This window comes from Rhinolophus sinicus, chromosome 2 (genome assembly GCF_057876585.1).
Source record: "Rhinolophus sinicus isolate RSI-liver-muscle chromosome 2, RSI-T2T, whole genome shotgun sequence".
NCBI lineage: Eukaryota > Metazoa > Chordata > Mammalia > Chiroptera > Rhinolophidae > Rhinolophus > Rhinolophus sinicus.
Window position 1 is genome coordinate 27,495,650 of NC_142502.1, and position 16,262 is coordinate 27,511,911.

At 36.6% G+C, this 16,262-nt stretch overlaps 1 protein-coding gene and 1 pseudogene across 16 annotated transcripts in view; one reads left to right on the forward strand and one right to left on the reverse strand.

Moving 5' to 3' along the window:
• EYA4 (EYA transcriptional coactivator and phosphatase 4) overlaps positions 1-16,262 on the reverse strand; it is a 287,111-nt gene that overhangs the window by 12,866 nt on the left and 257,983 nt on the right. For all 16 annotated transcript variants that reach the window (XM_019732796.3, XM_019732795.3, XM_019732792.3 and 13 more), the window contains 4 exons: positions 9,475-9,564; positions 3,196-3,254; positions 2,928-3,088; positions 188-302 (listed from right to left, as the gene is read on the reverse strand). In XM_019732796.3, the coding sequence (XP_019588355.1) occupies positions 188-302; positions 2,928-3,088; positions 3,196-3,254; positions 9,475-9,564 (425 nt within the window). The remainder of the gene's footprint in view (positions 1-187; positions 303-2,927; positions 3,089-3,195; positions 3,255-9,474; positions 9,565-16,262) is intronic.
• LOC109447979 (10 kDa heat shock protein, mitochondrial pseudogene) lies at positions 4,932-5,308 on the forward strand (annotated as a pseudogene).

Sequence of the window (16,262 nt, forward strand, 5' to 3'; positions counted from 1 at the left end):
CAACCCATCCTTCACCCCAGTACACACATACACACACACACTGAAAATCACTGGACTCAGTGACTTGTTAGGTCCCCATTCAAACTCTAATTAAGAGTCTAGGAATTAAAACATTTTTATATATGTTGTGTTATCAGGACTATATTTTTAATTCAATAAATATAGAAACTGCAACAATACCACTTACCTAGTACTAATAATTGATAAAGACTTAAGTGCATTTGTTAGCCAGGAGTCTGTCAGACCTTCAATCTCTGCCCTTAACTGCAGCCATGCATCTCTCTTGGCAGGGCCAAGGAGTCCTGCAATACCAGAAAACAAGGCAGTCAAGAGATGAACATTTTTTCAATACCTAGTTTGGTGTCCTTTCTGTTTGTATAGATCTTTTTTTTTTTTTCCAGCCTATATCAGAAATAGAGAGAGACTGATTTATATCAATACTGATCCTACATTTCAAACTTGGTTATCATTCATTCCTTCAACAATATGTATTGAACGACATCTAGATGTCAGGTAACTTGCCTAAAGTTTGGGTTATAACAGTGAAAAAAAGTGGTCATGGTTTCTTCCCCCCCTGAACCTAGAATCTGGCAGAGCAGATGCCAATCCTCTGAGGAGTTTTGACTCCTGTGCCTGGATCCTCACTCCAAGACTGAGATGCAACAGGTCTGGAGGAGAAGTTGGGGCTCCCAGCCTCATGTGGAGGTTACATACCTCGTGTATTTCGGCTGCATGAAAATGCTTAGCTTCTTAATAATCACAATCAGTAAAACTTTGAAACAATAATAACAGCATTGTCATATATAGCTTTTAGAATATTTCTAATATCAGCGCTAAAGCTATCACAAATATTTTGTTTTATAAAAAGAAGTTTAAAAATGTGTTGAAAATCCTGAAAAAATGTGTGGAAAATCCTGAAATATATATAAACAACATATATAAACAACGGTTGAAAACAATACTGAAGTTATGGTAAGAAGTAGCCATGCTAACGTTTTATTTAAGCTCTTGCTTTCGTGATAAAAGAAGATCAGGTAAATCCATTACAAAAAAAAGTTTCTTATTTTAATCATATTTCAGAATACGGGGAATACATATGCAGGTGGATGATTTTTTCTGAATCAAAATTTACAGTTTCTCGCAAGTCTCATCTGTCCTTATTTCAATATAGATATGCTAACGTGTCACAGAAAATGGAGTGTCAGGTCATTGTTTAAACTTTTTAAGACATAAGAGTATTTATTACTAATCTTGTTAATTTTGAAATAATTTTAATATTCTTCAAGAGGGATATAACAACATACCTGAATGACAAAAAATTCAGATTTCCCAAAAGGATATTTATTTTAAAGTTAAACATGTTGCCCACAATTGATTTTAAATAGAATACTTATTTATTTGATTTAAAAAAGTATCATGTATAGATCAGTAGAGTATAGATCATTAGAGTAAATTAGGAAACCTGAGCTGTCTCCCTAAAACTCTGGGCAAGTCGATAGCCTTCAGGGGCCTATTTCTCCTTTGGAAATGAAGGCCTTCCATATATAAGCTCCCTTTTGGTTCTAACATTATTATTATCTATGGTTCTACATTTTTTTTCTTCTCTTGTAGTTATTGGCTATCTATTGAGCCTCTATTATGTGCCTCAAGGTTAGAGAAACACTGGGGATTCAAGGTGAATGGACACACAGCCCCACCCTATTATGAGAATGGGTATATGTAATACATATACTATAGATACACATTTTACTTTATTCTATGACATGGATGTAAATATACATGTGTATAGTATGCAGAAATATATTTAGTTGTATCATTCAATTTTAGATTCTGGTTTATGCTCCTTGATCATCCTTGCAAAAAAGAAAAAGTAAGACACAAACAAACGAAAAATCCCTGGAGAAGCATCTTATGTGACGTCATGATTAACATTAAGATCTTGACCTAAAATTGATCCTATAATAGAGATCATCAAGGTTTATTATATCAAGAAGCACATCCAGATCTCAGTTTTGATGTCGCAGGTTTTTATATCACCTGTAATACATGGATGAGTATATTACCTACAGAGTTTTTGAACTTTTAAAAGCCATGATAATCTCAGTTCATACTACCATGTTTCCCCGAAAATAAGACCTAGCCAGACCATCAGCTCTAATGCGTCTTTTGGAGTAAAATTAATATAAGACCCAGTCTTATTTTAATATAAGACCGGGTATTATATAATATACTATAATAAGACTGGGACTTATACAAGACCAGGTCTTGTTTTAATATAATATAAGACTGCGTATAATTTAATATCATATCATATCATACCATATCATATTTTACTGGGTCTTATATTAATTTTTGCTCCAAAGATTCATTAGAGCTGATGGTCCGGCTAGGTCTTATTTTCGGGGAAACACGATATACCTGGGAAAAATATAGTGTCAGATAACATGTAAGTTTTAAATGGATACAACAGACTTGTTGAAGTCTTAGAAGTGACATAGAGCACAGTTTATATTTACTTTTAATAGGATTCCAGAAAGGTAATGATTGCTAACAAGTCTGCTTCAATGACTGGGGCTCTTGTCCTTAAACAGGTGTTCTTCTCACTGCCTCAATCAGTTCCTCTGTCTGGTTTTCACTGATAGCATCCCAGCTGAAGAAAGGCAAACTAAACATTCTACTGTAAATCTTGACCAAATATCTGAGCACAGAAAATTCCCAGTTCCTTTGACAGAGCTGCATGTTTTATTTTGCAATTGGATTTCTCCCCTACCCACTCTAAGAAACTTAAAATTCTGGCTCAGTAGAGATTGGCATGAGATCTGAATTTATTTTACAGTAGGATAGTCTGTACTATAGAACACGGAACTACAGTTCAAATTTTACCTCTATCTACAGTGCCTTTATTTAATTTAAAAAGCCACACGTACCTCCGACATTGTTCTTGTAAGTGTTGTATAATTCTTTTACTCTTCTGTAACGAAAAGCCAACTTCCTCATCCAGTCAACCCCTCCTCTTACACCTGTTGGCAAACAAAGGTTTGCACTACTTGCAGCTGCATGGAAGCCATCAGTTGCAAAACTGTAGGTACTGCAACACCCAAAATATATTAAAAAGAAATAAAAGAAATAATTACATGTGCAAAACTCCATAGCTGAATTTCTGTAGGAAATAGCATACTAAAAGGCATGACTTACCTCAAGTCTTGCCCATTATCATCTGAGGAAACGTCATCTATATGAACTTGATCACATTCCTGTTGAAAACATTGGAAAAGTTATTTGTTTTTGAAGTGATGCTTGTGACCATGTTTGAAAGTTTGTCCATCTTTCCATGTATCAGGCTACGTCCAGAAGATGGCAGCATTTGCCCATCCATCCCATCATCTCCTGCTAGGAAATGGCACCAATTCTACTCTGTAAGATCTAAATGTGGAAGAGTGCTATAAAGAGGCCTGAAAACATATGGTATGTGCATTTCTTCAGAATTTAAAACATAATTTTAGTCTTAAGATTATTGATCAGAAACTCTCTTTTGAATCTTTATAATAATCACTGCTGTTCACTTTCTGCCATTTTTCCATTTCTGTTTTACGTAAGTATGGAAGCAAAGCTAATCTGAAGATACATGAATATACAAAGCTTGTTTGGTCTGAACACCTCAGGTGGTGACTCTTGTTTATTCTTTGTTGAGCAGACACAGACGGGCTTAATGATTATGGTGTCCTGTGAGATTTCTATGACTCCCTGCTTTTTTGCTTGGCCAGAGATACCATGAAAGAACCATGCTAGTGTGCTAGTGTTATTTTAAAAGTCCTGGTCTTTTAACACAGAAAAAAATGGTAATAACCACAGAAGTCAGTGTTTTCTTTTGTTCAAGTTCCAAAATCTTTAAACTGAAAAGAATACTTATAAGTACAAGGTAACTAATAAAGATTTACCATCTCCGATGTGCTACAAACTTAGAGGAAAAAAAAACACCTTTAGGTCTGTATAGCCACACGCTTGACAAAGTTAGAGCATGCTCAGAACAAATGGTAACTTTTCTGGATACGAACACAATTCTTCTTTTCTGTTCTTAGAGTCTTACTTTATTTTCAAACAATCTGCAAAGTTCCAGTGATATAGTAATAATCTGAAGGTGGAATTTGGCTAGGGCATTTAAAATATTTAGTACTTAACTAACCTCATGGTAAGTATGGTTTAGCCTTTGGGGCCTTTTCTCCCCCTCCAACTATTTTAGTCATTGCCACAGAGTGACTAGATACATAGTACTAACCATTCAAAACAAATTAAAAAATTATTAATTTTGAAAATAGGATGCCATACTAAACAAAGGCTTTTCAGTCACTATTTGTATTCATTAGAGGACTTGGAAGTATCTGGTAGTGAAATATTTAATATCTTGTCTCCAGGTTTCCACATGGAGTATATTAGATACTATCACAGGTTTAGGATGAACTAGTTGACTCAGGTGTCTTTTAAAATATAAAACTTAATGACTAGCCCAATTTTAGTACATAACTTAAAAATTCAGGTAAATTAATTTTAGAGGTTCATATGATTTATATAAATTACGTTTAGTAATTTAGGAATAAACCTGTACCTATATTCACAGGTAAGGAAGGGTCTTGAAAAGATAATCTGACTGGAAGTTCCCTGAAAGGGGTGTTTGGGTCACCCGGATATACCCCCACTTAAGGCACAATCTGTCTCAGAGTAATCCCTCAGTGATTCACTGCTGAATAAATGGCAGACGTCTGTCTAGACAAATGATAGTTCTTGACAGAATTACCACAATTGTTTAAATTTTATAACCCAAAGTTATGGTGATATGGAGTAATATTCTAGATGGTAGGAGTGTAAGAAGATATTTATATCAAGAGAGGAGGGGAGAGTGAGAAAATGGGGTAAGAACTGAGGCCACGGGATTCATGGTAGGACAGGCATTTAGAAAGTTTCTCCCCCATTTTGACCGAGTATTCATTCGTTGAAAGGAGTACAGACCAAAATTTAATCAAAAAAGGTATTATGCTTCCAGAAAAATCTCAGGGAAAAGAGCTGCAAGCAACAATAGTAGGTCTTAAAATGGGCTCTAAAGGGAAAAGTAAAAAGATTTAACCAGTTAGCATGAAAGTTGGAAATAATTTCTTCTCCCAGAATATGGAGGTAGCACCGTAGTTCTAGATGACAAGGATTATTTCTTATTTAGAGATGGTGACTTTCTTGGTAAATATGTAGACTAAATTAAATCACTATTGAAATGGCATTACATGCAGCTGCTCATTGCACCTAAGTTCGAAAATCTTTCCTCATGTAAATAATTTCCATGTCTTTCTTTTGCAACAAACTGATAATATGCAAAAAAAAAGGTGGGAGAACATTTTTATGAATTACCCTGGTAATTAGATGTTATTTCTACATTTAATAGCCTCTCATCCTAATTTTTAGAGAAATTCCTCTGACAGTTCAAGTATTAACTCACATGATTAATTTATACATTTTGCCCCCAAACTCAGTTTTTTTTTTTTTTTTACTCCTGAGGACATCAGTATATCAAACTTATTAGACCATGAGCTCTATATTTGAAGTTACGTTTGAGGTTTTTCCAAATGGAACTTCTCTTTAAATTTATGCCTAGTTAACTATGCTTGTTGACTCTGGACTCTTGCCCAAGGATTACAGTCCAGTGAAAGAAACCTGAACTTCAATCACTTACATTTTTAGAAAAATCTAAATAATTGTTCTTCAATTAGTTTTCACTCAGAACTTCGCAAGAATCATTTAGACCAAAACCCGAAATACTACAGACAGCATCATGCTTTGACTTTTAACAAACTTCAGTATAAGAACTCAAACATTTGGGATAATTCTGGTACTCATCTTAAATTCTTTAATTTTGTTTAATAAGGCGACCACAACGTTGTCACTGATCTTTATCAGTTATAATCCATAGCGGTCTTCTCTCACTTTTTTGAGCCTGAACTCCCTGGTGCCTTCTTTTCTGGAAGTTATTCTAACTGAAATAACATTTTATTTAAACAGAACACTCTCTTTTTAGGGGGAGTAGTCTGAGCATTTGCCTTCTCTACAGTTGGGCAGGATGCAGTAAAGAGTCATTTAGGAGGATTTAAATGTGCATCTTCTAAGGAATTATGTAAAAGCAGCTGCTGCTACATATGTTGCATTATCTGTTGAAGGATCTGAGTCTCAGATTTTTAGGTTAAGAAAAGAAATATTGAGAGATTAAATACACAAGGAAAGACAACGTAATAGGCTAATGATGGAGTTACTCTCTTGAGGAATTCTCCTTCGTCGGAAACAGAAATGGTTTAATACCAGTTTTGAAGCCCATGATAATCTTTGATTACAAAAGGTTTTACTGAAATAAAAACTTGGGTGAAAGTAAAGCTGACTTTCAAAATCAGATGCAGAAGGATAGTGGATATACATGTAATGGTACTGAATGATCTTGAAACCTATTGTTTAGATTTTATTGGTTTTAGTGTTTATCTCACTTAAGTCAGTAATAAGCCTTTGAGTTTCCTTGGGCACTTCATCTGAAAGTGCATGTGTGCATGTGGCATACATGTGTGGAATTCAATCAATTTATGTGCAGAGACCCAATCATTTCTTTGACTAAGTACTGTATTGTTGGATACTAAGTCTTGTATCTGAGTCAAATAAAATTTTTATCATGTTCTAAAACACAACTAAACAACTTATAATCACAGAAGAGAAAGTCAATACCAATATTTTCTCAGTGTGTCTACCAGAGATCATGCCAGGTATTTGAAAATATATATTTTATATAGTATGTAATCCAAAATTAAAATTCTTAAAGCACCATAGCTGACCACATTTTTCTGATATATAAATATTCATGTCAACCTTGCTAAAGTATTTGCAAATTCATTATATGCTACTTCCACTTCCTCACTTTAGTGTTCTGTTAAAAGTTGGGTGGTAAATTTATTCCATCTGTCTTCTAATGTGCCAATAAAATAGCTAATGGGTCATTTATTCCATTTATTTCTAGTAAAAAATAATTAATGAAATGAAATAAAAACTACAAAATTTGGATAAAACCACATGAAATTTCCTTTTATGTCTTTTACAGGTTTGAAAGGACTGATAATCTTAGAATTCTCTTCAGAATGAAACGAATCCATTTCAACCAACAGAAAAACCAATCCAAGATTAGTTATCACTCTATATAAAATAATTCAAGTTCCAAAAGGTTAAAATGTGTTTCCTATTATGATGTATATATAAAACCATTTTGTACACTACACAGGAATAAGTAGCAAAATTAATTTAAATAATGTTTTAGAGAGGTGATTATTATTTATTATTATCTAAACTGGAAAACTTGCCTGGGAATATCGATTTTTCATATTGTCCATTAAAGAAAAAAAAAGCAAACTTCTTTAAACAGACGGTAATTTTATCGTCCAGTAAAAATAGTAACCCACTGAAGAGAAAAACACAATAACAAAATGCTGCTATTACAGATTTCCAGCACATATATTTATGATATATGTGGCATAATGGTTTTTGCTCTTACATCTCAATTGTAACTAAAATTAGCTTTAAGATCTTGTCACTTAAAAATAAATAAATAAATAAATAAATAAATAAATAAACAAACAAACTTATTGAAGACACTGACTACGGCATGGATGGGCCTAGAGAATAATATATTAAGTGAAATAAGTCAGATGGAGAAAGACAAATATCATATGATCTCACTAATACGTGGAGTCTAAAGAACAGAATAAATGAACAAACAAAACATAAACAGACTCAGAGATATAGAGAAAAAAACTGATGGTTGCTAGATGGGAGGGGAGATGGGGGAGAAGGTAAAAGGATTAGAAGGTACAAATTAGTAAGCACGGTATTGTCACTGGGATATGAAAGACAATTTGAGGAATATAATCAATCATGTTGTAAAGATTATGTAGGGTGCCAGATGGGCACTGGACTTATTAGGGAGACTATTTCATGGACTGTGTAGATGCCTGACCACTACCCTGTACACCTGAAACTGAGGTTGAATAATATTGAATGTCAACTATAATTAAATACATGTATATAGAGTCACAGGATGTGGAGTACAGCATAGGGAATAGTGTCAATGGAATTGTAACAGCTATATGTGATGTCAGAGGGGTAGTAGATTGTGGGTGGGGGTGGGGTGTGAGGGGTGTAAATGTCTAACTGTTACATTGTTTTATACACCTGAAACTAAGATAAGTAAGTAAATAAAATAAATAAATAAATAAATGACACTGACTAATTTGGCTGATTTTCCTCACACACTTCTGTTAACTTTAACATGGTGTAGGGGCAGAAGTATGTGCTTTGGAGCCAGACAGAGGCCAGAGTTTCAAACACCAGTTCTACCACTTAGCTAGTAGGTAAACAGAGACATGATTTTTATGCTTGTGGACCCTACAGTTTCAACTCTACAAAAATAATGTGATAAACATATTCGTTTCAAAAGGTTATTAATTAAGTAACGGGAAGCCCAATGTAAAATACAGAGCACAGGTGGGGATTCAGTATAATAATCTCCCTCTTCGTTCATAATATGATTATAGACACTTATTCCATGGTGAAATCATAAGATAAAAAAATAAATTTAAATATGACATTGAAAAAAAAGAAAGAGAAATCTGTTTTCAGCATAGTTGCATTTGACGGAGAAGTACTCCTGCCTGGTGCCCAAGCTACACAGTGATTCCCAGTTTTATCATCTGCACGTCTAATAACTCAGATCATCAGCTCCCAGATTATATATCATATTACAGTCCCTATTCAGCTACCTGAGGCTATTTTTTCTGGGGTCTTTTCATTTTGTTGTTGTTTTTACTTTCTCTTCATTTGAGGTTGGAAGTAAAAAGATAACTTAGAACAACAACAACAACAAAAGCAGAGAATAAATGCACTCATGCTAGTTAGATATGCTATGTAAATAGCTCTAGCACTGTTTTATCTGAAACAGGAGGAAATAAGAAGTGATCATGTCTAAAATTAGGTTTCAGGTGATCTGCAAAATTTTATGACCCATGTTAGCACCATGAATAGTACCTGTGACGACTGTCCAGCAATTAACCTAAATAGTGTCCCGATTAGTAACCTGGAAAAGCCAATGGTGATTCCAAAGGTGCTAAATGGGTTATGGTTGAGACACTAAAAAGAAGAGGCGCAATGGATAGGGGTGTATGGTATGGGGCAGCAAAGCAGACCTGCTTCTCTTCCGAGACAGTTTTGTTCTAAGTGTGCACCAGTACTTAAGTATAATTCATTAACATACTTTAACTTTTGTTTATATTTGTATATACAATATATACCTTTGACAGCAACTTTACTGTTCTCTCTCTCTTTCAGTTTTCTTGAGGTTATCTGCATATATAGAAACCATCTAAGAGTTTTAATAATTGGATACAGCTATTCTGTTAAAATTCTTACCTCTAAATCATTAAAAAATAAGTGTGTATCAGCAAGATTAAAAATCATTTCCTCCATTCGAAGTCCAAGAGTTACAGCCATGGGGGGATCCTGAAAAGAAAATGCACACATAATGAGGTAAAATTTCAGTACTACAGTTATTAGTAAAAATATCTGAAGTACATATTATTGTGGAGGGTGGGGACGAGGAGACTGTACGTATTTTTACCTAAGATTCAAAAATATTTCCCAATTATCTGAAAAGGTGTCTTTCCAAAGAGTTATCTAAGACATACTAAATATACAGATACATCAGTGAATTTGCAGGGATTTATAAGCCCATAAAGATGACAGGATACATTTTCACATGTACATGGGAGCAGGAGGAAGAAAGCAAGCTAGTTCATAGGCTCCACTTTACATATACTCATTGGAAAGTCCTTGGGAGAAATATATCTGGATGGGGTACTGAAGAATGGAACAAACTTATTAAAAAGAGGAAAGGACATCCTTTTATAAATGATGACAAATAAGAAGTAGGAATGGGAGAATAGTAGGTCTGTTGGATGTTTGTAGGTCTTGAGCAGACTATGTTGTCTGGAGGTGGGACAAGAAGAGATGGTGGAGCAGGTGAGACCACCACTTAATTATGAATTGCATTTTGATCAACTGGCAATATTTATCAGCCTATGTGTACAGTTTTGTCTAATTTGCATTTGACTAGGAATGAAGAGAGAAGGGTTGAGGATAATGAAACCCTTTATTAATTTAGGAAATGTAATCTAAGTAGAAAATACATACATTTAGAAGTTTAATGAAAGTAAGGGATTAGTAAGGAGTCAAAGTGATTTATTTTTTGTTTACAGAAACCAAGATGTTACAGAGTGCCAATGAGCTGAGAATCAAGACCATAGTTCATACTTTATTGTGACTAACTGTAGTTGACAGGCTAGCATCAAGAGGTGTAAGACTTTAAAAAGTTAAGGAGAGTTTAGGGATAGGGAAGTAACTCAGGTTCAAACATCGTGTTTAAAAATGATCAAAGTTGGAATGATCTCTAAAGAGAACTACTATAGGTGTGACTCTGGAGATACAGAAAATAAAAAAGCCTAAAAGGAACACATCCTCAGAACTTCAGAGTAGAATGGAGCTAACGTTAACAGGGAGAAGAATATGGTTTCGAATAAAGCTGACAAGTCTAGAAAGATATTATTGATTTTGGCTGAGAAGTTATTTTGGAAGACCTCAGAGGGTGGTTTGGGTCGAGTGGCTGGGCCAGGAGCCAGATTGGAAGGATTTAAGGAGAGAGTCCTGAACTTGTGTTTTCATGTTCTAATAAATGACATTTCGAGAAATGTATTTCAACTTAAGAAAATGTAATGTTAACTTGACTTCAATTTATGATAAGAATATGCAACCCAGGTCAGGCCCAGCAGTATTCCTATACACCCCCAAACTTATTCCACTTAACAAGGAGAAGCCCCTTCTCACTCTCCACACCTACACTGCAACAACGAATATTCTTCCAATACTTCCTTTCATAACGCTTTGAGGGGGAAACCCGAGCAGCCTCATATTCTGTAGTGATTAAAACCCAGAGCATAGGACTTGAGTGCTAAGCTAAGAAAGAAAGAGTTTGCTGAACTGCGCTGAACAAATCGAAGACTTGCTATGGGAGAAGAGCAAGACAGGATGATAATAACATATTGGATGTCGACATAATTTTCTAATTATTACATCTCTTCCTGAGAGACTTCTGTGGATTTCATAGCTCGAAATTCTCTCTTCTCAAAAACAGATGTTCATTGCTCACATACTTGACGGAACCTGGTCTCGTGTCCTCCTGGCAGGAGGACTCGACTTTGACTCTCCTGCCAGGTTCATCTGTCTTCCAGTGACAGGATCATGTGGAGCAACACGCTCAAAGATCAAATCCATTCCATTTTATCCAACAAATAGGATTCAAGAACAAGAACAAAAAGATGAAGTTCCCATTTTGTGTCTCAAGGAGTTTGGAAACTCAAAGGGATCGCTTGCTCTGTTTTCCTCAAGTATAAGGTTCTCTTTTCTTATTTTGTTGTTCATGTTTTTGTTGTTGAAAGAAAATATCTGAAGTTTGAATAAAAATTTTTAAAATACTCATTTGTCTTTTTTTCTGTTAAAAAAAAATTCCTTTCTCTCTCTTTGGTGGGGTCCGGTGGGGGTTGGATAGACTGAGGACATAGAAAACTTGTAAATATGCTGTCTAGTCATGGGACCATGAACAAAAAGTCTACAGAAATATAAGGAAAAATCAAATGTAATTATAGCATGAAAACATATAATTCCATTAGTGATGCTTTATGCTTTTGAGGAATGTTCACTGAGGCAAGACAATAAAACTGAGCTCCACACTACTCCGTATGTTTCTGATGATTACTGCCCTAAAGATATATATTTCAGATGGGGTCTCAGAAATGTCTTATTTAAAAGGTTTTCCTTCTCGAGATGAGGTTGCTTAAATTCTTAGCCTTCGATTTGCCAATTTTTCTTTTTTAAGTTTTAAATAAAATTATTGACTTTCTTCTGTTCATGCTTCACATTCTTTGCATTTACAGATCAGATCTATGGGGATGGGAGAAAACATACTGTTCCTCTTTGATTGTTACTTTCATCCATTCCACGCTTCTGAAGTATGTAACTCTGTATGCTACCCCAACAGTGATAGGAAAATCCATGAAGAATGCATTTTGTGCACCTGATAAGCATGCAAACAAATATGATTTTTAGAAAATCAACAAGCATTCTCTAACAAGTAAGCACAGCGCATGGTGTGATGAAAACTGTACTTGAGCACTCCACCCGAGTACAGGCCCACGGCACTGGAAGGAGCTATTCATTTGCTTTCCAACTACGGTGATTCCACATCACACACCGTCCTAGAGTCAGGACTTAGTAAGAGCTTTGGCAAAATATCATTTGTGAACTGGGAACGTTTAGGTTTGAGGTTTGCCAGAGTGTGAACTAGCTGTATTTTATTTACTAAGGTTTGCAAAGAGTGAGGCTTGTTGAAAGGGTGATGTTTTGGCATAGACAGGCTACGGACAGTCATGCCACAAGCCAAGGAAAACCATGCCTGTAAGATGTGGTGATCTTGTTTCTAAGAGAATGTCTAGTGAGGGCTTACTTTCAAATACCTAATTTTATCTCCCCCTCCAGGCCCCAGCTTACTAAGTCACTGGGACAGTTCATTCTAAGTAAGAAGATTATAGTATCACATTTTTCCAGCTAAAGGACCCACAGATGTAAGAATCCAAGAAAGATGACCAGGAATTTGGTGGGGGGTGGCCTTAGCAAGGTCTCTGTAATATTGGGCTCCCTCTGCCTTGCCAGACTACTGGGAATGAGCTGCCAGTGCCTGCAATTCCATGGTTTTATCAGGCACTTGAGAGTTAAATTTACTTCTGGATTGAACCCAAGTTTTATACAGAGATGTTTGCTCATTTTCATTAGATGTTTGTAGAATTATGGGCACCTTATGAATTAAGAGTTATTGCCTTTTTTCAGTTTACCTGTAGTGAGGGTTGAGTTCAGGGTATGAAATGAAGTGATAGTGAAAACTTGGATAGAGGGAAAAAGTGGGATAATAAAGGCACTAACAGGGTTTTGTGGAAGTTCTGATGCATACTCGTATTTTACATGTATAACAGTTCCAATAGGTTCAAAGTATCTACAGCAGAGTTTAATATGGGACAAACTGAACTTCTGCCAATTTACTCTGTGTACTGCTTTATTAAAATACTGAAACTATTCCCAAGATGTTTGACTTGAGAGAGAGAGAGAGAGAAAAAGAGAGAGAGAGAGAAAGAGAGAGAGGGAGGGAGAGAGAGAAGGAAGGAAGGAAGATGAAGAAAATGAGTAACACTTGGCCCTTAAATGTGTGATTCTAAGCTGAATTTACCAGCATATGACCAAGTCAGGTTCAAGTATGGCACTTCTCTATATCAAAATACTAACGCCTATTAGCCATTTTAGCACAGCACATAAATTGGAGCCAGACTGTCTGTCTATGGGCCTCTGCCCTGCAATAGGCCATCAGCTGGAATTCTTCCTCTAGAGACACAATATAAAAATATCTCAGGAGAGGCAGCCATTATGTATTTTTAAAGAAATGGGGGACTGTTGTTTTCTTTTTTTTCTTTTTTTTTTTAAGAACTCACACTCTTGGAATAGTTACTCCTTTGGGACCTGATGCACATTTGTAGACTTGTGCACACAGAGGCAGAAGATGTGCAAGTTCATTACAGAAGAAGGAAGACAAACGAGCTACATAAACCAAGGTGGAACTCGTGAGTGGGTTTGTTGGGATACACAAACTCTTTTAATCAGTGACAAGAGATGGAAGGAAATTCTGTCATGAATCAGAAGGGAAATTTCACAACTGAAATGTTTGTGCATGATGGATAGTCAGTGGGCTTAAGAGTTCTCAGGGGAATTGGAGAATGGTTTCAGGAACATTCATTTATTTAGCACATATTTATTGAGTGTCTACTCTGTGTCAGACATGTTCAAATTCTGTGTCAAGAGCACAGAATCAAATAAGCAAACTCCCTGCCCTAAAGGGATTTATATTATTACTGGGTGAACTGTCTGATACATAAATGGACAAAAACCCAAGCAAAGATATAGTATTTCAGGTGGTGACAAACTCAGAGTCAGGATATACAGAAGACTGGGCAGGGGCGGTGATGGCTCATTTAAAGAGAGTACAGGGAAGGTCTTTCTCAGGAGGTGATAGTTGAGGACAAGAGACCTGGAAAGGGTGAGGGGACTGGCCATGCACAGACAGTCGCGGTGGCAAGAAACCTATGCAGAGGTAAGGATGAATTAGTGGGTGTGGAACAGCACGAGGCAGAGTGCCCAAGGTCAGGAAAGTGAAGCGCAACAAGTATTTTAAGAAAGAGGGGGTGCTCAGATGGGTCAAATGCAGAGGAGAGGCCTCAGCAGTATAAATCATGAATTTGGCAAGATCATTCCTCAGACTTGAGAGAGCAGTTTGACTGGCAAGCTAGGGGAAAGCAGAGAAAGAGGGCAGTGACTTGAAAATGGGCTAGAGAGGCTTTTCTGGGGATGAGACTATCACAGCATGGAAGATGGCAACGGGATAATCCAGAGTGGGAAATGGGAGACTCAGGAGTGGAAGAGGTGGTTTCAGGAGTAGATGCCTTGGATCCAGGGTACATGAGGCCTGGATCCAGGACCTGAGTGTAGGTGCAAAAAGGAGGCAGAGAACATGGTTACGGTGTGAAGATGAGTAATTCCTTCAGTTTCCTTTTTTTTTTTTTTTCAAGTGATAGAGAAACTGTTTTGTGCAGAATTGAGAGGGAGCTTTGAAGGTTTGAGAGGAGCGAAATTTTGAAATAGTCAGGAGGAAGGGAGTCTTGGGACCCCCTTAGATGTGTGGCCATACTCCGCTGTTGCGGTACAGATAGAGTGTCAAGTGGGTTTTTTACAACATGAGTCTGATGGAGAAAAAGAGGGATAAGGACAGGGACGCTTTACTCAAAAGTGGGTCGTAGTGATATCCAGGGCTGGGATGATGACCTCTAGGGCAGAGGCTCTCACGCTTGACCATGCATGCTGCCCAGGCCACACCTTAGACCCTTTAAACGAGATTCTCTGAAGTGGGACCCGTGCATCCGTCATTTCGAGGCTCTCCAGAGATTCCAGTGTACAAACAAGACTGAAAAAGAGCCCATTAAGACCTTGTTACCACAAGTGCAGTGTACAGAGCAGCAGCCCTGGCATCCACTGGGAACTTGGGAGAAAGGCAGAGTCGCAGACCCTACCCCAGATCTACTAAAGCAGAATCTGTAATTTAACAAGATTGCTAGGTGAGTCCTAGGCATGCTAATATTTTCAAATGTGTTGGTCTGAGAACTCTCAAAAAGGTCTGGGACAGTTAGAGAAGGCCAGCTGGCATGACCTTCTGGTTTCCCAGGAGTTACGATTCTGGAGTACGACCAATGGACTCTAAGACTTGAGTCCGTCTCATCACTAAGTAGAATGGTGGCTCAATATAATTTCTTGGCAAGTAAGCTTCCCCAGAAATAGTTTCAGGTTATAAGTAAGCATGCATTGCCCCACTGTCACCTCCACGAAGACCACCTGTGGACTGAACTTCAGGGACAAAATGATCCACGGTGACTCTTACTCATGTAGCCAACTACCTGCTGAGGAGCTGGTAAGGGTGAAAAACTAGGTAATTCTTGCCTTGGATTAAATGGATTTGTTCAATGTCCAAGGGTTTGATGTAAGCAACATATTTACAATAGAACAGGAGTCAATATTAAGTAACCTGAGGCCACAAAGGAGGCATTACACAACCTATCTACAACTGCCAGTTTCTACTCTTTCAATCAGAATACAATTCAATGAGTAAAGCTCACCCAAATTAATTAAACTAATAAAAGAATAAATATAGCTCAAGAGGGAATTACAGCAATAGTAATATGCTATACCTATGGTTGTTGTATTATTGTTATTGTGGAGCCTTTGAATGGATGGGATTCACTTAATTTTTTATTATATTTTTAGCCCTTCTAGTCCATCAAATTTATTTCTATATTTAAATGCTTTTAAATATAAAACTAGCATAGTATTATTTTTATACTATACAATATAATTAGTATAGCATAGCAACCAGATGGAATGGAAAAAGTCTAGTTGGTGAGAATGGCCATGGGAGAATGAGCTAGAAAGCACAGGACTGAGAGAGGAGAGGTACGACAGAGAAAGTGAACACACGCTGCTGAGGAAGCCTCCGGGCT